At 42.4% G+C, this 25,109-nt stretch overlaps 1 protein-coding gene across 1 annotated transcript in view; it reads right to left on the bottom strand.

The window, feature by feature from the left end:
• Positions 1-25,109, bottom strand: part of PRMT3 (protein arginine methyltransferase 3) — a 97,735-nt gene that overhangs the window by 34,499 nt on the left and 38,127 nt on the right. Inside the window, exons 11-13 of the mRNA XM_015417872.1 lie at positions 23,756-23,834; positions 8,292-8,479; positions 3,919-4,005 (exon numbers count right to left, since the gene is read on the bottom strand). Coding sequence (XP_015273358.1) covers positions 3,919-4,005; positions 8,292-8,479; positions 23,756-23,834 — 354 coding nt within the window. The remainder of the gene's footprint in view (positions 1-3,918; positions 4,006-8,291; positions 8,480-23,755; positions 23,835-25,109) is intronic.

Below are 25,109 nucleotides of genomic sequence, written 5' to 3'. Positions count from 1 at the left end.
AAAACGTTGAAAGCAGCTATCTCAACTTCTGCTTAATTTTGGCTGGGAGACAGGAAAATCCTCTCATCTTTGAGGATACAATCAAATCAAGAAAACAAGGATAGCAATACAACAGATGCAAAAGCTTCAGAGGATGAAAACTATGTTTGCTTACTGGGGGGGATGGGGCTGGATGAATGTGTTGTTTCCCTATCAAGGAAAGAAAGAGGGGAAGACAGAACTAGACTTAAAACAAAACCATGAAGACTTCATTTTTATGAACTTTTCTGGATTTTCCACAGCTTCATGTGTTTAAGTAATCCTAGAAGAGATGCCATTTGCATGGTATAAAATCTACTGTAATTGCCTTCCTTTTTAAAAGAAATAAAAAGTCTTGCATTCTTAATAGAAGAGAATGCAAAACATTTCCTTTTAAAGAAAACTGATCAAAAGCCTTACTGTTATTACTAATACTGTTCTGCATTACTATGGGTGCGATCACACACACAATTAGCTGTGCCATAGGCGCGAATGCTGGGTGGATTTAAAGGGTGCGATCAGACACGAACATCTGGGAAGCGCCCCACACCCACCAGCAACCCATTTTGCTCTGTCACAGAAGTGGAGTAAAAAGATACCAGGGAAAAAAGACACCAAACAGGTTGCTACGGGCCACGGATGGACTTTCCCCTGTCTGATCGCTACAGCGCGCTCTCGTGACATCGGGATGGTCTGATCCGGCCATCCCGACTCCATGCCGTTGTTTTCCCCCCCTTCTCAGTATGCGCATCATCGCACACTCCATGGGGAGCCCTCAGTGCTGAGATGTGATTCATCGATTCCCCGTTTAAGTGCATCGGGAACAAATGGCCAAAAAAAACCCCAACCCTGACTCACCCGCGGTTGTGTCTGATCACGCAGTGGCAGGCTGCAGCTGCAGCTTCAAAGGACTGTGTGATCACACAACTGTGGGTCAAATTCCTCCAGAGGAAATAGCCTCGCTTCCCCCCCTGTGTTATCTCGCGCATGTGACTGCCACCAATGACAATCAACATTACTTCATTCTGACCATCTCCTGAACTGTTTTAGGCTTAAACTATTTCTTTACTATCGCTTTTTACTCATAATTCAGCTGTAAACTCTGTTTTAATGCAATGTAATGCTAGCATGCTAGCATGAACAGAGCTAGAACAACTGTAGGGCTATATGGAAAGATATTTTTTTTAATGTTCACACTAAATAAGCATATCAAGATTCAAATGAACTGATAAACTGAACACCAGAATACTTCACTTTGGTACTGAAAATAGGAGTTCACAAGAGCACGAGTCCCTTCTGTGAAAGTGTCATTGCGGCTGACCCTTCTAAGAGCATGACCAAGTTACATGCTGCTTATAACATTAGGAATGGCAGTGTGCAGTTTACCATGGAATGCTTAAATTTTGAACAGTTGAAGCGTAAGCAAAAATTAAACATGGTTCCCTACCTCTCAGCCAGCCAAGCAAGGCATAGCTTCATTTTCAGTCCCAACATCAATAGTTTCAGCATCAACTATGGAAAGCAGCTGTTTTACCACATAAAATGAGGAAAGTACAAAATGCATTTTTTTTAAAAAAAACTAAAAACAAGTAAATGAGCTGAGCTTCAAACCAACACTAGTCTAAAGGTGGGGAAAAGCCACACCAGGTTAGAAAAACAAAAATTGAGGAAAATTTTTCAGCATTAAAAGTTATGTCCAACCACAGACCTTTAAACCATCTCTAAAATCCTAACTACAAATAATGGACTTTATTGTTCATTTGCTGCAAGGTTAGGCAGCCTGATGTGATGGATGGACTGTCACCCTCTAACTAAACCACTGCACTCCATCATAAAGGAGTGGAAATCCTGGTCATAAAATGTCAATAATCCTACAGGATGAAACAGGTAATACCTAACAAAGTTTTGTTGTTTTTTGGGGGGTGCAACAAAAATAAAACACAAAAAACACAAAAAACCCAAAACTAAAACTTACAGCTTCCAAATCAACATTTTATCTACATGGCTTAATTTTGAAGACTGTAGAATTTAAAGGCATACAAAACAACAGAATACCCTTTTCTGCTACCAGATGAGAGTGCAACCCATTCTACAGATACATACAAACTATACACGCAATGTACTATGCAAAATACTAAACATAACTAAACTGAGAGCTAAGATATAAGATGCAGAATATGAAAAAGATCCAAAAAAGACGAGATTTAATGGGATGATCACCATGAGATACAAGATTTTGAAAGAGGTTTTAGTCAAGCCATTCCACAATGATCAAACACAGGAACCTCTGCTTCAAAGGGCTGTCACAGACCAACAGCTACCAGCAACTATAGGGGCTGAATACTTAAACTTATAACTTGCCAACTGGTCTCTACTTGAAAACTGAAATTTGTTTGCAGAGACCGGAGATTCTCAGAATGAGTTATGTGATCATGCAGACAGGCTTCTGGTACTGCTGCAAAAGGCAATAGTGGAGAAGTAACTGACAAAGGCCAGACTACATCCTGCTTGAAACAGCAGAGGCAACTGCAGTGAGTAGATTACAGATTATTCGGAAAAGTAACAATTATTGTTGCTGGGAGACAAACTCTACAATCACAGAACGTTCAAAAATTTATCGACTTGCCTTGCTGACAGTTTCTCTTTTGGAAGGAGGATTAGGAGAATCAGCTATCAATGACTTGAAGCTAACCAACAGGATGAGGAGGCCACAAGAGCAGGCCCTTTGGGGAAGTGACCAATGAGGACTGTTTTATGAATATCTATGCCTTTTATGCTCTAGCTTGCTTGTTATTGATAATTTTATACCGTTTTTATGATTTTATTTTGTTGCCTTTTCTGCAAGCTGCCTCAAGCAGGTCCCCAATATGGCGGAAAGGCGCCAGGTCACTTGTACTGGCCCTTGCGTTCAGGCCACTTGAACTTTGCAACAAGGCTTTCATTGGGCCCTTATTTATTTTTAACTGCCTTTCTAATGAATACATGTATTTTTGTATATTATAAGTTTACACTAGGTTTTTAATATTGGCCCTTTATCAGACTTCTTCCTTACCCTTGTGGTTCCTGATTCCAGTTTTTGGGTCAAGTTTGTTTCCCCCCTCCTTGTGTCTTACTAAGGCGCTGAAGCACCTTTTCTATGATGAAAGGTTGAAGAGTCGGGGACTTTTCAGCTGAGAAAAAAGATTGTCTACAGGAGCATGAAAGATGTTTATATGATTATACATGGGGTAGAGAGAGTGGACAGGTTAAACCTTTTCTCCTTCTCTTAAAATACAAGAACTCGAGGACATCCAATGAAGCTGATGGGCAGTAGATTCAAGATGACCGATTAAAATGTGAAATTAGCTGCTAGAAGTTGTAATGTCCACAGGAGTAGACAGCTTTAAAAAGGGATTAGACGGATTCATGTCAATCAATGATTATTAAAGGAAACATCCACATTTAGAGGCAGTAAACCTCTGAATACCAGTGGCAGGAGGCAACATCAGGGGAAGGCCTCGGATTCTATGACCTATCGTTGGCTCTCCAAACTAACTGGTTGGCCACTGTGTGAAGCAGAATGCTGAACCAGATGGACCACTGGCCTGATTCAGTAAGGGTCTTCTTTTGTTCTTAAGTGTAAACGTGCTACAAAAAAGCTGATTATGTTTTTAGGCTCCATTAAAAAATATGGCATTAAAGACAAATTCCATGTAATCAGTACGTCTTGATTTATGCACATTCAATATCATATTAGGTGTCAAAAAGTCATGTCTGTCTTCTTCCAGGGGGCTACTGACAAATTTTAGATCTTCTCCTTAATCCTGAATCTAGATAGAAGTAATGGTATGTATCCTTACTCATTCTTCTGGCATAGCAATAAGGTAATGCAATCTGAATGATTCAAACAGAAATATTTACCGTACACAGTGAAGTCTTCGTAACTGTCAAGGTGAATTCAGATGTAAATTCCAGTTCTGGAACTGATACAACATGGCAGTCTATCCACTACAAGAAACAGGAAATTTTAAGTGAAATTTCAAATACAGAAATGGACACAAACATCAAAAGGAATTTACAGAAACACTGATTTAATCAGTGCTACACTGTAGACTTTACCTAAACGTTTTATTTCAGGAGCCAAAGCATCTGAAGTGTCAGAACAGTGCTATTACTACAAATAAACAATAAGCAACTGGCAATCCCTAGGACAAATGTGGCATCTCCAAGGGTGACAGACTACGGGCAAGAGGAGTATGGAAGTAGTGATAGCGAAAATAACAGAATTTAATGGAAGAGATACACGATTCCCCATACAGAACTATCTCTGGAGATCATTTATCATATACCTTGAAGCTGCTTCATATGACAACACAATTAAGCCAGTGTTTCATGAACTGCAGGTTGGAAGCCCGAAGTGGGTCACTCCTACAGGTGACTTGTGAAGCCAGAGGGAAGAGGAGGAACAGAATGAACTGAGAGACAAGGTTCTAGGCCTGCCTCCTTGCAATGGCAAGAAAAAAAAGGGAGACAGAGGATCTGTCACATACCCATTTCCTCCAATTCTTTGCCCTAGGGCCAAACATTCCCTCGGAAAGGGAGAGAGAGGCTCAGCTTACTAGCTGCTTAGTACAATTGAGTGTTTCTGGTACACAATTTCTGATCAAGCCAACTAAGCTCTCCAATCATGCCAGCCCTGGAGACATGGGAAACAATAGGAGCAGTAGCATGGACCCACACAGCTGGCAGGCACTGCTTAGCTTGCTCCTGGCTGCTGGTAATGTGGGATGTGTAGTGAGGTCATAGCCTACATCTTCTAGACCCATGCAGGCAATATGGCTGAGTCTGTAGTCATCCTGGTGCTGGGAATGGTGCTGATCATGTTCTCTCAGCCCAACCTATTCATAGGACTGAAATGAAAAATGAAGAACCTCATAGACAGCACTGAGCTCTTTCATAGGAAAAGAGAGATAAACATGTGATAAAATTGTCAGTCCAACTCCTGGCCACGAAATACTCAAGACAACTATCTATCCTTCATTCTCTCCTTCAAACGTGAACAGATAAAATGTTCTGGCTTGTTTTGGCATCCCACTGAGTGGCAATGCATTCCGTCCCTTGATCCCTCCTGCAGAAACCTGCTTCTTCGACCAAAACAAGTAGGAGCTTCACACATTATATTTTGGGTGCATCCCTTACATTCTTAAGTGTATGCTTAAATATGTAACATCTGCTGTTGGGCAATCAGTTCAACTCCAAACAGGAAAACCTAGACCGGGCGTTACAAGTCGTGGCTGGTTGGCTCAGGCTGAGCTGGCTGAAATTGAATCTGATGAAGACAGAGGTCCTGTGCCTGAGCCGGGGTGGTCTGGGGATAGGGATCCCATTTGCGACCTTCGATGGGGCTCCTTTGGTGCCAGCACAGGAGGTTAGGAGCTTGGGAGTGTTCCTGGATGCCTCCTTAACAATGGAGGCCCAGGTAGCAGCCACTGCCAAATCGGCCTTTTACCATCTTCAGTTGATTAGACAGTCGGTTCCCTCCCTTGAACGCAACCACTTGGCAACAGTGATACATGCAATTGTCACATCAAAACTGGACTACTGTAATGCTCTCTACATGGGGCTGCTCTTGTCTCAAATCCGGAAGCTGCAGCTGGTGCAAAATGCTGTGACCAGGCTGTTGATGGGACTCCCAACTCGAGAGCACATCCAGCTGGTCCTAAAGGTATTACACTGGCTGACAATAGCATATCGAATTCATTTCAAGGTGCTGGTTTTGACCTTTAAAGCCCTTTATGGTCAGGGGCCTACATACCTGAGTGACCGCCTTTCCCCACATGTTCCCCAGAGAGCACTGCGTTCAGGGGCCCAGAACCAGCTGGCCCTCCCAAGTTTGAAGGAGGCCAGACTGGTGACAACCAGGGCCAGGGCTTTCTTGGTGGCGGCTCCGTTCTGGTGGAAGAAGCTCCCATCAGGGCCCTGCGGGGCCTCTTACAGTTCCGCATGGCCTGTAAAACGGAGCTCTTCCACCAGGCTTTTGGAGCCGCCACCACTGCCAAATATCATTAACAGCTAACAGCAGTAGGATAGAGAGCCCTGTGTCCCTGGAATTTTTAACAACGGCCAGTGCCACTCGCCTGAAAGACATCTGAAGAATATCTAAGAGCTGATTATCTGAAGAGAGAACTGAGTATGGCAGCCACCGCTGAATCAATGACAATCAAGGACAATAACACTAGCCCTTATTATGTCATCAGTTGGTTCTAGTATTGTTTTAAGTGTTATTTGTTTTTATTGTAATTCTTATGTGCTCTTTTATGTAAGCCGCCCTGAGCCAGCCTTGGTTGGGAGGGCGGGGTAGAAATTTGACAGACAAATAAATAAATTGTGCTATTTCCAATAGTACAACTATGTGACTGTAATCTGACTATATACAAATTATTATCAGAAACTGCTCACCCTGTGGAAATGAAACCTCTTTGAAAATATACACAGTTCAATCTTGTGTACAAGTTGTCAGATTTTCTCAGTTGCAGGGAGCATGACACAGACATTATTCACATTAATGAATATCAGATTCAGAAATAAATATACACTTTTAAGTCATCATATGATTAACTAGGTACATTTTTATAATTTCCTAGATATTTTAAAATCATCCATTTTACATAGCAGTTATTGATTTTGGATGTTTACTTATAATGACATTCTCAGTCAACTCATTAATTTTACTGCAAGTTGCATAGGAAAATAAATATGTTAAAAATTTAAAGATTCTTCAGAAGCTTCACCTACCAATACCACATAAGCATCTTCTCTCATAGATTGCAATGTACCAATAGGTTGCAAAGCAGTTGTAGTGTATCAAAATAGCTAGAACCCTAAAAGACATGCTTGTCACTTGTTCCAAAGCTGTGGGAAATGTATTCTGGCTTTATGTTTCCAGAAACGCAAGGTTTGGGCTTTACAATACCTGGAAGAATTACTGAACAAAATACTGCAGCTACCATTTTAATTTGGACAAAGTACTCAGAAGTGTGGGCTGCAATGGCTCAAGTGGTTAAGACGCTGAACTGCAGACTGGAAGGTCGGTAGTTCAGCAGTTCAAGACCTGAGTGCCGCATGACAGAGTGAGCTCCTGTCTCTGGTCCCAGCTCCTGCCAACCTAGCAGTTCAAAAGCAAGAAATTGCAAGTAGATAAATAAGTACCACGTTGGTGGGAAGGTAACAGCGGTTCCGTGCGCCTCGGCGTCTAGTCATGCTGGCCACATGACCATGGAAATGTCTTCGGACAGCGCTGGCTCTTCGGCTTGGAAATGGAGATGAGCACCACATCCCTAGAGTCAGATTCAACTGGCTTTCGAGCAAGGGAAACCTTTATCTTACTCAGAAGTGTAGCCTAATTTGATTCACATAAAAGATCATTACATGGATTCAAATTTCACTTCAGACATGGAATGATAAACTACCTCACTGAATGCATATATTTTCCCACTGCAAATTACTATATAAATAGGTGTCTTGACTCTACTTCCACCCTAACTCCCCCCCAAAAGAAAAAAACAAGACAAAACAGTGTGTGGGGGGAACAGATAAACCTTCCAGAGATTAATATGCAGGCCTGGATTCACTGGAAATCTCCATGGATGGAAGGGATTTCCATCTGTGGAATGGGACTTTCTCCTCCACACTGGGGCCCCAAATACTGCCCCCCCCCCACTGTTCCTGAGGAAATAGGGGACCTTTGGGACAGCTCGGAAGGCAAAAATAATCCGTCCCCTCCTGTTTGCTGAAATCCTTCCACTTGGAACAGCGGGGTGAAAAAGAAACTGAAAAACAAACTAACACTGAAAGATCCAAAGATTCTTGGGTCATTAAATGTGCCCTAGATGGACCCAACAGACAGGATTGGGCATGACTAGGCAGCCATTATTACTCCCTATTTTTCTCCTGCTTCTGTGATTTTGAAATGTGCCCTAGATGGACCCAACAGGAGTGGGCATGACTAGGCAGCCATTATTATTCCCTATTTTTCTCCTGCTTCTGTGATTTTTGTTGTTGTTTGTTGGGGGAAGAGGAGGGACAGGAAACCTGTTGTGGAATTGCTGCAACATGCATACAATTGTTAGGTCCAAGTTCCAAAACATTAGCCACACAGACCCAGCAATGTCGTTATGGATTCATACAGGGGCTGCTTAGTATTTACCTTTCAATAGTTAAGTCTCCACAGGCTTGTAAATGGAACAAGTAATGATGAATCTTTTTCACAATGTTCAAAATATTTGCTACAGTACCTTGATGACACAGCCTTCAGACAGAAGGGTACTTGAATCCAACACCTCCACAACAGCTTCAGGAATTACAGCCTTCTTCATACAGGACATCTTGAAGCCATACACATCATCCCAGAAAGTGAATCTGTCTGCATGTTTATTGAAGTCACCTACAGCCACCAGGCTTATGGAACAGATATCAGGATATACTACAAAAAGAGAAGAATAATTATGATTGTAGAGCGAAACATAGTGTTGAAGAGAAGCCAAATGTTGACCAAGGTATTCTGTAATTAAATAACTGGTTCTACAAGGAAAAATAAAAGCAAGATAACACACAGGAAAAGTGATGATCCCCAAAAGAAGCTGAGACTAGTCAGTTGACTTCTACAGACATGTCAGCTGTCACAAACTAGCATGTGGTGTTACGGCTATTTGTAACTACTCCAGAACATATAAGAGAACTTTATCTTTGCTAATAGTTGCAATGGCAAACAAGATTGTCATTCTTTGAATTACATGGAAATCTTATTTCCCTGCATTCTAGACTTGTGCCTGGCTTGTCAGCAATGCTCGTGAGTGAGGGAAAACAAACTTTCCAAATCAAGCATGTATTTCTAGAAGTAGTGTGCTATGAAGTGACCAGCAGCTCAGATAAAAATCTGTGAAGCAGCAACAGAATCTGCAGCTGGGGGTTTAGCAGAGGAAGTAATTGTGTGATGACTGAGTCAGATCATAAGCCTCCTAGTAAGAAAAATGCCTCAACCATGCCAAACGCAGGGCGATAGCAACATTAACAGATACACAGCACCCTTTTACCACATCCATATTTGCGATGGGTCTCATTTATTTGGCCATCATGTTAACAGAAGACATGCTGCTTCGAGCATGAAAGCCTGAATTACAATAGGTTACATTAATCTTCCATTCCTTTGTTCTTTGGATAGCCAGCCTTTAAAACCAGATAGAAAACTGAAAGTTAATTACAAAAATACTTTAACAAGCAACTGGAAAATTAAAGGGGGGGAGTGTGAGAACGTGAGGTGTGCCCACGTACCAATATCTCATTGGCTCAGACATAATGCAGAACCATAGTTTATTTTAACAATAGTGGATTGTGAATCCAGAATTTAATTCACAGATGACATTCAGTGCTAACTTGTCTAAAGAGATCTTGGTTTCACAAGTTTCTCACTCTCCTAGCTGCTATCCCAGACTATACATTGCTGCTCCTCAAGGACGGAAAGCTTGATATGGCAGCTAATTTTCTGCTGGCTGCCAATTAAGCTGAACTATAAACACTAATGTTCAATGGACGCCCCCCCCCCCTCGTTTTATCCCACTCTTGGGAACCACATTCCACATTCTATGCTGGAGCTCATTTCCACTTCAGCAATAGTAAGGCAGCTCCGGATCCGGCCTGCATGTCCCCCCCCCCCCCTTTTCTGATTGGTCAACGCCAGCTGAGGAGAGCTGTAAAATGCCTTGTCAGAGGGAGTTAGTCATAGTTTGGACTTTGGCTTGGCAGTTGCCACTCAGGAGGAGTGTTTGTGTCAGTCTGAGGAAAACAGACAAGTTACTTGAGAAATGAAAGGACACAATGACTTGCCCTTACTGTGTACCAACACATTTGAGGAAAAGTTCAGAAAATAGAACTTAAAGTCTAAGTGTCAGCTACTGAGGCTGTTCAGTCAGAGTGGGAAACAGTGTTTTGGCAAGAAAATCTGCCTCACAGAGAAGAACTGGGGGTTTGTCATAGCCCCATCTGTGGATACTTCAATCCAGAGACTGAAGCTATGAACAGACAAAACAGATCTTTCTACAAACCTGTGAAATGGCTCTGGTTTCCAGAAAAAGTCTGAAATCTAAAAAAAAAATACAGTGGGGGTGTTAACAGAAGCAGCATCTGTAACTTTAAGAATGTAATGTCTTCTGAGATCTCGGTGACTATTATGGGGGTTGCAAGGCAACCACAACAATATTGCTAGGCTTTTTGAACCTTGGTTTCTGTCAGTAAAAGTGAACGGGACAGGGCCATTTTCAAGGCTATTTTGGCCTTCCAGTCCACCCATGCTCCCCTGCCTCCCGCTCTGGAGGGAGGACTCAAGGAGCCAGGCCCGGGAGCAACCACCAGGAAACTTGCTACCATGCAATCCAAACAATTCACCCAGGTGTGGCAGTGGCTATGACGATACCACACATCCTGCCTGGAACCAGCAGCAGCCTCCACACAATCTGCATGACTTGGTAGGCTCAGCAATGACCACCACAAAACTCATCCAAGCAACTTGCTACTGCACAACTTTTGTGGCTTGGCCAAACTTTTTCCAGGGAAAGGGAAGGAGGGAAAGCTGAGAGAGCTGGAGTAGTATAGTAGTTACAGTGTCAGACTAGGATCTGAAGACCAAGGTTCAGGTCCCCACTCTGCCCTGGAAGCATACTAGGAACTTCGGGCCTGTCACACATTCTCAGCCTAACCTTGTTCACAGTGTTGTTGTGAGAGTGAAATGAAGAAGAAAATGCTGTAAGCTTCTTTGTGTCCTCACCGGACAGAAAGACTGGGTATAAATGAAATAAACACACTGTGGGTGGACTGATAAAAGAAAGATTGTTTGGTGAACAGGAAAGAGGAGGGAAAGGGGAGAGAATATGGGGACTGCCAGGAGGAAAAGAAAGAGGCTATAGTGTGGGGAAGGGAATACATGAGAAAGTGTAGGCCCCACAAGTCCTTCTCGGTTCCCAATTTCGGACATATTTCCAGTTCTTCCAATGTAAATTCAATGTCCTTGTTATACATCCAAATCCTATGCCCATTTATTCAAAAATCCCAATATGATGGCATCTTACTCTCAGCTGGATTGTAGTTAGCCTTATTTTTAAATAAACTGTAATACCAACACTTCACTTTCCAGGCAGAATTGTTTTTGTTTCTATTTCTGACCACACTGTATTAAACTTTATATTAAGAACTGAAATTACTGGAAAGAAAATAACTAGTCTTAAAATGCCATAAGATCATGATTCTTTCTAGTAAACTGCTAATTTTAGAACTACTCACCCAATTTTTGATCCTGCATTTAGGTTTCTGTATGCAGAAACAGTTTATCAAACCCCCAGAACTCAGCTGCAAGGAGGTGAGAGTTTGCACTTGGCATCTGGTATAACTTTCATAGCATCTCAAATAGGCTCTGCCTGAACCTTCATAATGAATCCTCTACCACCGCACCCAGGTGTCCCCTTTCCCCACCTTATCTTATGCTTGATAGCTAATGCAAAGCAATGCATTCATAACTCTATACTGCACTTGTGGTTTTCTGGACAAGGTCACCATTTGTATGATTGTTGCATTATTACACTATGCAGTGCTTTTCTCTCTTTGTTGGGACAGAACCAACCCAGCCAGTACTGAAATTACTTTCCTTACTTTTGTGAAGACCACAGTTTATGGAGAAGGATTTGGACATATACTTTGGTGATTGGTCAGTTTATGTGAGAATTTTTCAAATTTCCAGGTCCCATATTCTGTCATTTAGCTTTTATCTGATTAAATTATTCCTCATCATAGGTGATATTAAATGCTGATCAGACACATCTCACAGCAACCCACTCTACAAATTCATGGGTTTGTCATCTGTGTCCTTCTCGATTCACTGCCCCTGAATCATTTGTCACCAATAACAGCTCATACAGAGAGCAAAGTGAGATGGGAAATCTTTTATCCCTTAAGCAGTGCCCCACAAATCTAAGAACATTAAGAGGGTAAGGCTGTTCTAATGAGGTAGCAGACAGGGTTGTAAATGAACATCAAGCAAGCATTTTCTCATACAGCGATTTATTTTGGGATAAGAGCCTCTTTCCTCAGATCATAGTTTAATATGAGTCACAGATTTTACAGATATTGAGGGACACTAGGGGAATCACACAACAACTGCTAGTCTACATTGTCCCGAATACACTACTACACAGAAAACATCAAGTTCCAACACACACAATGGGTTGGATTCAACTCAAGCTGAGCAGTTTTGCAAAAGGGAACCTGCCACCTTTCCTACTGCAGTCTCCTAAGTCCCCCGAAATTCAGGGAACTTCTAGAATAGTACAAAGGCTGAAGCAAAAAGAAGAAAACCAAGAAGAAAATCAAGAATGAGGTGAGCAATTTCTTCTTAGCATGAGTTTTTCTGGGGGGAAAGCTTCAACTATTCCACAATCTGTCACTCCAGAAAGTGGTTAGGAGTCATTCTTCTCTCTCTCTCTCTTTCTCGCTCTCACCCCCCCCCCCATGTTCAACTGCCCTCAACATTCTGCAGGACCTAGCAAACAACAAAGAGCATGCTCAGTGCTCATCAGGCCTCCTTTTTAATTTATGGTAGTATTTCACTACAAGTTAGGAATCTCACAAGCAAGCAAAACACAAAACTAAAATTCTTTATACTATCTATCCATCTTGGTGATAAGCACAGGGCTAAAGCTCATTCATAGAAATAAGACTTTGAGGCCTACGAGGAATTGCATGAGACAATGGGTTTTAGGCCAGACTATTTCCCAGCCCTCTGGGTTTTTCTCTCTCACTTCTATCTTTAACTTAACATTCAATGTCCAGCCTTGAGGTGCGGGTATGGTTTTCAGGCTGTGCCTGGCAAGTCGTGAGACGGTTGGGAGCAGGGACATGCGGTGGGGGGTGCAATGTCATCTGTGCCATTATGTTACTTCCAGGGAAAGCCCAAAAATGATACAGGGTAGCTCTAGGAATTCCTTTTTAAATTTGTCTGTGAGGTAAATTTGACAGCCCCCTACCCCAAATCTGTTCCTCCTCCCATATTCCAAATGCTTTTAAGGCTGATTTACTCCTTTCCCTCTCTGCTACAATCCTCCTTTTCCATAGTGGGAAGTCCCCTGAATATGGAGAAACCCAGACCTTGTCTATGTTATGCTGGTTGCTGCTTTTTATGATTGGCATAAACCAGCTAGTTCCTGATGGTAGTGCTAACTATAGCACCATACGTGAGCTTTCCTGTTAGTTTTCAGTTCTGTGTCCAGTCATCAAGGGTGAGCACTCTTCCCTGAATAGCTGCTATAAGAGAAGGCATAGTTGTGCCGGGTGATTCTTGATGGGGGGGAGAGGCGTGTGTGGAATTGATTTCCTGGTACAAATCTCACATGAACATAAAAGAAGCACGCATAAGATACTTCAGGTGCCAGGTCAGGCAAAGGAGGGGTGGGCAGAGCGGGGTCTGCCAGCTGACGCAGGCCCGTTCCGCCACAGCAATAAACAGGCACTTACTATAAGCAAAACATCAGCACATTCTGTTTATTACATTATATAAACATGGTTGTGGTAGAAAAAAACCTTGATTAAAACATCTTGTATTGTATCAAAGCACTTCCACTATAAATCTCCATTCTCTCCACAGGCAAGGGGGTTACTAGACCTCTAGTCCAAATCTTGAAGAAGTTCCACCCCAATGTTAATGTAGTATATTTTTATCTCATTGATGTTTGACAGCATCATCTGTTGTGTTGTTTCACATAATGCAAAAGTAGACTGCATGTGTTATGAGGTCTTCTGCAGTTTGAACCCCACCTGCTGGTTGATTTATAGAGAAGCATACGAAACCATTTACAAGGCTTCCATTAACCTCCCAAACTAGCTAACAGGAGAGCATCAGTTAAATGCCCAAAGGCACAAGTGTTCTATTTAAAATCCTGCTAAATGAAGTGGACAATCAAGCTAGTAGTGCTGTTAATGTTGTATTCCATTGGGAAAAGGAAGTTAATATTTATACCCCTACCATTGCTTTTCACCCCACTGCTCTGTCCCCATTGACTCGACTCTCTTACAGTGACAGCTGCATTCCAGCTATATGTTTGTTCTTGTGAAAGCCATTTGTCAATTCTGCATTTCAAACTTAGTACTTCATTGTAGCTAACCATTTAGAATTATGTCCTATATTACAGGGTTATGGTTCATTTGCTAGGCCTTTCCAAAATGGTACTGTGTGAGATTTTACCAACTTTTCTGCTGGCACAACAGGGAAGAGTGATCTTGCCAATTCCCCTCCTCAATGCAGCCCCAGTTCCATGTAGGTTTTTGGTCAAGTAGGTCCCGTGATCACCAGCATAGCCTTTTGAGCATCAAAAGGTGGCCCCCACCTCCTTCTGTTACAGAAGAAATGCTGGCAGAATCCAACTGACCAGAAATTCTACCCATCTTCTCTCCATTACTGCAGACCCCCACTTCACATAAATCCCTAAGATAATTTTTAAAAAATCTTTTGGGGGTAAATGGCTTTATCAGACAGGTTTCTACAAGCCCCAGTTCACAATTTGTTCACTGGGCTTGCTTCTCCATATGCTGACATCTGCAACAAAATTCTGCCATATTATAGCCGCCTACAAGTGGGGACCTGCAATCCTATCCTTCCCCACACTTGGCTGTCTGCTAGCTCACAGCACCACCAGAAGCCAAAGCCAAGCTGCGCACATCCCTTCCCTTCCTCAGTCGCACCACAGTGGGGGCATGCATCAGTGAGTGAAGGGAAGGCATTTAAAGCCTTCCCTCCCCTCCCTGAGTCATGCCACAGTGGCAGCATATGCCTCTGCAAGGGAAGGGAAAGTATTTAAAGAGACCGCAGTTTCTTTAAATGCATTCCCTTCAGTCATTGGGGAATGCTGCCGTTGCAGCATGACTCAGGGAGGAGAGGGAAGGTACGGAGCCAAATAAATTCTGCAATACTGATTATTTCCTGAATCCCAATATCATACCAATACTGGGATTCAAGAACATTGGTATACACTGATATTTTTCAAGTGTAGTATACCCAAACCCACAGAATACCTATTTTTGTGTGCACACCCCTAGTTCCCACGCTTCTGTCAATCTGCAGGCAACCTATTTAAATGGTTTAGGAAGCAGGGCAAAAAAAAAATGTAGCTTAGGGAAAAAGTGTGTATTTCTTACCTGCCATCACTACCAGAACTTTGCTCTTCCTTGTGCTATCTTCTAGTGCAAACTACTGCTGGTGTAGCTAACCATTTAGAATTATGTCCTATATTACAGGGTTATGGTTCATTTGCTAGGCATTTCCAAAATGGTACTGTGTGAGATTTTACCAACTTTTCTGCTGGCACAACAGGGAAGAGTGATCTTGCCAATTCCCCTCCTCAATGCAGCCCCAGTTCCATGTAGGTTTTTGGTCAAGTAGGTCCCGTGATCACCAGCATAGCCTTTTGAGCATCAAAAGGTGGCCCCCACCTCCTTTTGTTACAGAAGAAATGCAGGCAGAATCCAACTGACCAGAAATTCTACCCATCTTCTCTCCATTACTGCAGACCCCCACTTCACATAAATCCCTAAGATAATTTTTAAAAAATCTTTTGGGGGTAAATGGCTTTATCAGACAGGTTTCTACAAGCCCCAGTTCACAATTTGTTCACTGGGCTTGCTTCTCCATATGCTGACATCTGCAACAAAATTCTGCCATATTATAGCCGCCTACAAGTGGGGACCTGCAATCCTATCCTTCCCCACACTTGGCTGTCTGCTAGCTCACAGCACCACCAGAAGCCAAAGCCAAGCTGCGCACATCCCTTCCCTTCCTTAGTCGCACCACAGTGGGGGCATGCATCAGTGAGTGAATGGAAGGCATTTAAAGCCTTCCCTTCCCTCACTGAGGCATGCTGCCATGGTGGGACAACTCCCTCCCTTCCCTGAGTCGCGCCACAGTGGCAGCATATGCCTCTGCAAGGGAAGGGAAGGTATTTAAAGAGACCGCAGTTTCTTTAAATACATTCCCTTCGGTCACTGAGGTGTGCTGCCATTGCAGCATGACTCAGGGAGGGAAGGGAAGGTATGGAGCCAAATAAATTCTGCAATACTGATTATTTCCTGAATCCCAATATCATACCAATACTGGGATTCAAGAACATTGGTATACACTGATATTTTTCAAGTGTAGTATACCCAAACCCACAGAATACCTATTTTTGTGTGCACACCCCTAGTTCCCACGCTTCTGTCAATCTGCAGGCAACCTATTTAAATGGTTTAGGAAGCAGGGCAAAAAAAAAATGTAGCTTAGGAAAAAAGTGTGTATTTCTTACCTGCCATCACTACCAGAACTTTGCTCTTCCTTGTGCTATCTTCTAGTGCAAACTACTGCTGGCATTGATGTATGCGCCTTACACTAAGGACCTATTAGGCATTCTTCTTGTCTACCAGCTACCTAGTTCTCCAGTGTGAGAAGTACTGCCATATGTGGTATTGCAGACTCCTAGATTGAACGTATTAGGGGACTTCAATATCTATGTTGAGGATACCTTACCAGGACCAGCCCAGGATTTTATAGTCTCTTTTACTGCTTTGGGCCTCTATCAAATTGTGATGGACCCAACACATGATAGATCATACTACTGGATCTCATTTTTTGCAATGAGCAATTGAGGGATGGCCTAGGTTCAGGGTTAGAGATTCATCCTGCAGCATGGTCTGACTAGTGACATGCTTAGCCTATTTGGCGTCTGGGGTGGATAATTTTTTTAAGACCCCCCCCTTTTTTTTGCGGACAAGTCACAGCTGATTTATGGTAACCACCGTAGGGTTTTCAAGGCAAGAGATGTTTGGAGGTGGTCTGCACTGCCTGCCTCTGTGTTGGCCCTGCTTGGCTTCTGAGATCTGATGAGATCAGGGCTAGGCTGGAACTATGCAGGTCAGGGACCCTCCTCTACACAACAAAAATATTTTCAGTAACTATCATGAAATAAAACAAATAATAACAATAATGGTCAGAAAATAGATTCAGGTGGGTAGCCATGTCGGTCTGAAGCAGCAGAACAAAGTTTGGTTTTTGAAACTTTGTTTCAATGGTCAGAAAAGGTACACAGTGAAAAGGTACCAGAGAATCTCAGCAGTAGAAACTGAAGGGAGGGCATTTCTGGAAGCTCAGCAGAGCCACTGCAATGTACAGTACCCAGCAAACCCAGAGCCACTGTGGCAATGCCAGCTGATGTCAAGCACAGAATCACAGTCCAAGCCGGGAGGGGAGTTAGAAGCCCAGCATAAACAGTGCAATGTACAGTACCCAGCAAACCCAATGCGTTCTGTTAATAATATTAACAAAAGTTTGCCACTATACTACTCTTAAATATATTCTGTCACCAAGCAGGATAGGGATGAAAAGGTCTTAAGACTAAAAAGTGAAAATAACCGGGGGTGGGGACAGAAAAAGTAGGTGAAGGGAGATGGAAATGAATGAGAAATGTCTGGGAAAGAGGAAGAGAAATTAAGAGAGGGAAAGGTTGCAACCCGCTAACTACTGCTTTGCAAGATCTAGCTGAGCTGGGTGCAAGGAAAGGAAGAGAGAAAGGCTAGACTCCTGGAGAAAATGACCTGCAGGCTGGCAATTACTGTAGCAACTATCAGTGTGCTGGCTTGGTTGTTAAATGAGTTTGTTTCAGTCTTGGAGGAAGGCAAGTTTAGCCGATACCAGAATGCTTTTTGCTATGCTTAGACTTCCCTGAGCCCCTTGTGGCTGCAGCCAGAACTGCATTTTAAAAATAAAAGGAAAGACATTCGGCTGGACACAGCATGCCACTAGTTTTGAGGAACCCCCTCAAGGGCTTTCCCCAAGCTGCACCCAAGGTGAATCACACACCCTACCCCAACCCTGTTACGCCACTGGGTCTGACCACTACATACTTAAATCCAAAGTGAATGTGGCTCCAGCTCCAACACCCTGCATGAGAGGGTGTCCAAGTTAAAATGGTCTGCCCATGATGGTTTATTAAACCTAATGGGGGATTTTAGGATCCCCAACCCATGCTCAGCTGAGGCTCCAGTGGAAGTGTGGAGCTTGAAGCTATCTACAAGGTTGCCCTCTATGATCACACCTGCCCAAGGGCGTACACAGGCACCCTGGTTCACCACATACCTGGGTGATCTAAAGAGGGCTGGGAGAAGTCTAGAATGATTGAGGCAGCAAACCCTTACCCAATCTGATAGATTACACTACAGAACCCACTGGGAGACCTATGAAGTAGCAGGCATAGTGACAAATAAATGTTGCTTCTCTGTTATAGCATCAGTTAGCTCACAACCACTCCAATTGTTAAAGGTAGTTCAGGAACTGCTGATGCCAAAATCTAAGCCTTTATTGTCTTAGGAAGAAACAATTAACTGTGATATATTTGCATTTTTTTTTTGCTGATGAAATATCGAGAATACTCTCTGACCTGGATATAGATCAAGATGGGTAGCCGTATTAGTCTGTCTGTAGCAGTAGAAAAGAGTAAGAGTCCAGTAGCACCTTAAAGACCAACAAAATTTGTGGTAGGGTCAATGCTCCCTCTAAGCTGTGGAGTCCTGTGAGCAAAAATTCTGCTTGGTGAGCTACTGGCATTAAAGTTGTGAGCGAGCTGTTTGGCTACTGCATACATTAGTTTGCTCTGGAGCCATCCTTCCTGAGCTAAGACCAAAACGTGCGAGCCGTAGGCTAAAAAACTGTGAGCTAGCTCACACTAACTCAGCTTAGAGGGAACACTGGTCATGTTAATACTTATGCTTTGTTTCAGTTTTGTTTGACTTCTGGTTGATTCTACAACCCTAATCCTATCGTGCTGATCACTGAATGCCCCATCCGCTGATTGTACTGACTCACTCTGTGTAATCCACCTTGAGTACAAGTGAGAAAGTTGGATTACAAATAATATAAATCTCTAATGCCCAGTCACCAGTGTGCCAGTTACATATCACTAAGAGTAGTTCGAACTGCAGCTACTTATGCCCAAGCCATTTCAATCATAGCCCTGCCCTTTGGAATGGACTCTCAGAAAACATTCATGATAACACGCCCTTTTTGTTGAAGATTCTCCCCCCTCCCCTTATTTCTCTGAATCCACTAACTCAGCTTAGAGGGAACACTGGTCATGTTAATACTTATGCTTTGTTTCAGTTTTGTTTGACTTCTGGTTGATTCTACAACCCTAATCCTATCGTGTTGATCACTGAATGCCCCATCCGCTGATTGTACTGACTCACTCTGTGTAATCCACCTTGAGTACAAGTGAGAAAGTTGGATTACAAATAACATAAATAAATATCCAATGCCCAGTCACCAGTGTGCCAGTTACATTCATCCCATTAGAAAAGGTCTGTTATCACTAAGAGTAGTTCGAACTGCAGCTACTTATGCCCAAGCCATTTCAATCATAGCCCTGCTCTTTGGAATGGACTCTCAGAAAACATTCATGATAACACGCCCTTTTTGTTGAAGATTCTCCCCCCTCCCCTTATTTCTCTGAATCCACATCTCCATATTCATAGGCAATACTGTCTTAAGTGTTTAAATGCCCAAAAGTACACATGGTTGGTCTGTGCAGGCAGGAGGACACCGCTGCATGTCACTGCTTTGACACATGTACAGTAATTCAGGTAACATGTTGCCAATGTCTTCTGTTGGGATTGAGCCATTTGTAGAATTTTTAATGATGAATTTTATGATAATCTTTTATGGCTAAGATGCAAGCCACCAAGGGTTGTTAAGGAAAGACAAAATATAAAACAAAAATTAAATAAAACCAACTGTAAAAACCTGTCAATATTTTGGCAGAAGTAATCAGACTAATTTTTACATTCTTGATCGACTTGGTTTAAAATGAAATGAAGAGACTAGGAAGTAAGCACAGCTGATTAAGCCAGGTGTCCCACACCATGAGAATACATACCAGAGTCATTTGTAACAGTGCAAAGTGACTTTGCTGGGCAGTATGGGCTTCACTCCCACCACAGTTCTTCCCTTTTGTAATTATATTACCTCCTCAAGAAGCAAAGGAATGGAAAATGGCTATGGCACCACTGCAGGGGGCCAGATTTGATTATTTGGCTTCTAGTTGCCCAACCCTGTTCTATACAAGTTATTCATGTGTTGTATTTTTGGCACTGCTGGCTTAGTGTGTTGCAGCAAGACTGAAAAACTGAGATTGCTCAGCTGTACTATTTAGAACCAGAGCAAGAAGTGTTCCTTGCTAGCTTTGCAAGACGCTAAACCTGCCCCAGGAGGAAAAGAAAGCAAGCTGTAGAAAATGTTTCCATTTTGTTATCACTTTGACTTGCTCCGGCAGCTGTGTTCCTCTTGGCAGTTTAAATTTCGACTCCCCACCTGCATTAAAACTAAAAGCTTTCAATGGTAGAACAGTAGCTTTTCCCCAGCAAATATTTTCCTTCGCCTTTTAACAATACAGCAGTGAATACCTCTGAATTATTAATGCTTCAGACATGCAAAATATTTACACTAAAACAAGGCATAGTAATCAATGCTCCCTCTAAGCTGTGGAGCCTTGTGAGCAAAAAGTCTACTTTGTGAGCTACTGGCATTAAAGCTGTGAGTGAGCAATTTGGCTACTGCATAAATTAGTTTGCTCTGGAGCCATTCTTCCTGAGCTAGGAAAAAATGTGTGAGCTAGAGGCTAAAAAACTGTGAGCTTAGAGGGAACACTGATAGTAATGTTCTATAGGCTTACAACACTATGGTGGGGCAAAGACAGCTCTCCCAGAGTGCTTTAAATGGTGCAATCTAATCTGACTGTAGCCTGCATTTTCCCTGAATAAGCATCTTTTTAAATTAAGCCATGTGGCTACGCACACACTGAATAAGTGGATCAGTAAGCACAGAGACCTCAAAGTTTTCCATTAACTAAACTATCAAAAGTTCAACAATCTAATTCTTTGTAAACAGGAAGGATGAGTGCAAATTCTTTTGGGAAGAGTTTTGGTTGGACAAATTCTCTACTCAGTTTCTAACAGGAAACAAATTGCCTATGAGGAAACAAACCACCCGAATGCACTACAAGTCATAGGCAAATTTGAAAGGACAGAATCCTTGGGCCTATTCTTATAGTCATGGTGCTGAAGCCTGGAGAGCCCGCGCAATGGCTTCACAAGTTGGCAACGCGACTCACAAGTTGGCAACGCGACTCTGTGCTTAAACTCTAGATCTAAAACATATGTTACGTATGACAATATGCACAACAAACACTTGTCCACTGGCATCACTGCATATATTTGAAATGAGACACTGCAAAGTAGCCAATGCAAAAACAGGAATGATAAGTCCCAGCTCCAGAATGACCCAGGGCTGTCTTAGCGGCCATGGGGTCAGGACCAGACAAAAGGTGAGGGTTTCCCCTTCCTCCCCTTAGTTCCACGGTGGGCAGTAGGAGACCCACCGAATGGCCCAGTGGTTGTTCAAACTGGCGTTTTGGGTGCCTTGGTGGGCTGCAGGGAGTAGGGCCTACAGGCAGACCTGGAACCTAGGGTCTTCTGTCTGGTCTGCCCTCTGTTATCTACTGGGCGACCTCCAGGCCTCACAGCAGTTGGCCTCCAGTTTCCAGTACTGAAGGACTAATGTGAGAACAGGCTCCGGTTAGCATAGCGTGGCTGGAAGAGTTCTGCTGGCAACTTGGTTTCAGACAAGGAGTGGCAAGAGGATGCGTTGGCAACTAGAGCTCTGCAAGCATTTGCTCAAGCCCAGCATTGGCAGCTGTGGTCTGAGAACATTGCTGTAGCAGGCCACCAGTGGCAGCATCTACAGTGAGGATCCAGAGCTGAGCCTGGTGATGGCGGCGCTTGGCTGCACACCCCGTCCCCTTGGGCTTTTAGCAGCAGCTCTTCTTGACCATCTGTTCCTCCTCACCCGACCTTTTCTTCTGGGTGCTTGTGGATACCCTCCCTTTTTTGCCTTCTTCCCTGATAACTAATTAAAAAGGGGCTGCAACCATTTCCAGGTGCTTTTGGGCTGCAAATGAGTTTGCTTGTCTCACTATGTTTCAATCCAAAGATCAGAGATGGGGATGAAATGTAGCTATATTCTAAGAAACTGAATGCAGTTGACAATGTACTGAAAGTAGGTTTTCTAAGAGCGGTGAGTATAATATAGTGGAAGGATTACAAGTGTGCATTCTGACAAACAAATGATACTCCATAAATTTTATTTAATGGCCTAACATCTAAAACTAATTTCTTTAAAAAATACTATAAGGACATAGCGAAAAACCTTTTGGACTGTAGACAGTATGCACAATGAGCATATTTATGTATTTTTAATTATAATTACAGATTATATACTACCCTTCCCTGAGTTCACAGGGCTCAGGACAGTTGACAACACCACCACCCAAAAAACAATGCAATATAAAACCAAGAATAAAAGAGTTAAATTAAAGTTAAAAGAATATCAAATGGCGCCAAACTAGATACAATATGTATTACTGTCCCACAAAGAGGGAAAAAGCAAGGTGTGGGTGGGGGGGGGGGAAGGGAGGGCCAGATAAGATGGTACCCATTGCTATCCTCAACCAAAGCCTGGTGGAACATCTCTGCCTTACATGCCCTGTAGAACTGCATATAGCTAGCTTGTACTCTTGTGCATGCAATAAAATAATGATTTAATATAAGTCCTTTAAGTGCTTTATGTATTCATTATTCTTTCAGGTGATTTTGCAGTAACATGAGAGTTCTGAAATACTATATATTTACTGATTAATCTATAGTCTACTCGTCAACATTCAAGGTGGAACATAAAACTAAACACCAATCTGGAATTTAAAAACCCTAAATCAGAGGTGGCCAAATTGCAGCTCAGGAGCCGCATGTGGCTCTTTTACACAGTCTAACTTAATGTTAATAAAAAGCAAATTTGCATATTTTTCAATAAAAATGTGTGCATAACATTTGTTCATGTCTTGCGGCTCTCTGACATTTCTTCTGTGTGGCTGTTACATTAAGCAAGTCTGGCCACCCCTGCCCTAAATAAATACAATGCATATACCCACACATAGTTTGCATGTGCTCCACTTCCTTGAGTACACTACATTATAATCAGATCTTCAGTCACACAACATGGACAAGATCATAAAAGAAGACTACCAGCTGCAAGCTGCTTACATCTCTTAGATCCCCCCCCCAAAAAAAACCCTGATTCACTGAAGCAGCTCTCCAGTTCTCATGGCTTCCTTACACACAACAGCAACTCTGACTGCTATGTACACACAAAAATAGTGCAGTCCTAACCAGAGTTACACTTTCTTAGCCCACTGACTTCAACAGAAGGATGCAACCCTGTTTAGGATTGGACTCACAGTGTATTAATAAAATCTTAAAAATTACATTACTTTCAGTCTTTATGAAGCGTTCCTATGGTAATGTCTTATGGTGAAAGCCTGTTTTTCAACAACAACAAAAACTTTATAAACTTTCAAGGATTATACTTCTGTTTTTGTAAAGTCAAACTGTTATTTAAAAATGCTATTTTCTTTAAGCCCCAAATATCCCATCAATGGTTTTATATTACCCATACTGTAAAATGAATGCCTTGAAGCTTCCACTAATGGAAACATTTTTCATCTCAGGTAAGAACTTTCTTAGTCATGCATAACAGAGTCTAAATCTTTTGCTTCCCCAGAGATGGTTTATTAAAACAGAATTGTGGACTAACCTGAACCACCTTTTGCCAGGTACTTGTTCCTCGCGTAAATCACAGAATCCAGCATTGACTCAAAAAGGAGGAAATATCCCTGCATATTGGAAGACAAAATGCCTTATTAAAGAATTTCTTCTATAACTATACACAGATTTTACAAGATGTGTTTTAGAATGTTTTGCAGCATAAAGTCTGCAAGGACAAATAGCAAGCATTGTTCTCTACTTGCCTACAAAGAAGTCACCTCGAATAGTTCCTTTTGTTACTCCTGTCAGCTGCTGTAATATAGCAATTGGTTTCATAATACTCTTACCCTTACTTAATTTATTGGTAATGAAATTCCTCTGTAACAAAGTATTTTAAACAAGAGTTAGCTATAATATAAGGGTATACTAGCATATAACCTCCATATATGTCTGCAGGCTCTCTTTATCCTTCCTCTTAGTACTTTATCCTTTCCTCTACCTTTATGTCAAATAAACCACCTTTCCTTACTAGCCTAGCATTTCTCTGTCATGTGATTAAGGACCTCATTTTCATCACCTACAATTTTTTTTTACTGTTCCATGATGTAGCTAGTGAACTACTCTAAAACATCTCTATCTATTAGAAAACGTCTGAGTGGTGTAGTGTTGCCAGAGGTGCTACCGTTTACAATAGCAAGGGCACCCCACTTCTAACCTGACCCAGAGACCCACAAAACTTAGGCCAAGGAAGGCACTCTTAGTTCTGAAACACAGAGCTAGCCACAGCTCTGAAAAAGGGGTCTCCATTTTCAGGCAACAGGCAACCTCAGAGCAAGCCTCCAGTCTTCTTCCTCCACCCAGCAGAGATTATGCTTATGGAATAACAAGAGTTCTAGTAGGTAAAGTATCTACATTTCTAAAGTCTATTTAATTCTTTGTCTGAATACTCGTCTTTTCTACTCTGTCCCTCAAGATACCGGGATAAACCAATCAAACATTCAAATTATTAACGATCCTTCCTGATGTCACGGTAGAGCCAGGGAGTCAGGGTGGGTCACAAAACAAGTCCAAGGGTCAGCCAGAAGAGCAGTCAGCAGAGCGTTAAACAAGTCCCAAAACACCAGACACAGCCATAGTCAAACGTTACCAGAAGTCAGAGTCTAGATAGCAAAGCCGAGAGCATCGTCAGATTCAAAGCTGGGAGTCAGGAGCCAGAGCAGAAGTCCAAAAACACAAGCAGAGTCCAAAAAGCCAGAGAGTCAAACAGGAATCAAGGTGCAGAGCTTCTGGTTCTACGAACAAGGTTGCCAGCACAAATTGCTCATGGCCAGAGGCCCTACTAAATAGTGCTCTGGCTCATTAACCCATTAGCACCTTTGTGTGAGGTCCTGGCTGCTGTTAAA

The sequence above is a fragment of the Gekko japonicus genome, unplaced genomic scaffold (assembly GCF_001447785.1).
Source record: "Gekko japonicus isolate JY-2015 unplaced genomic scaffold, Gekko_japonicus_V1.1 scaffold397, whole genome shotgun sequence".
Classification (NCBI taxonomy): domain Eukaryota; kingdom Metazoa; phylum Chordata; class Lepidosauria; order Squamata; family Gekkonidae; genus Gekko; species Gekko japonicus.
The sequence above is the reverse complement of the archived record's forward strand: the minus strand, read 5'-3'. Positions and strand labels throughout refer to the sequence as shown.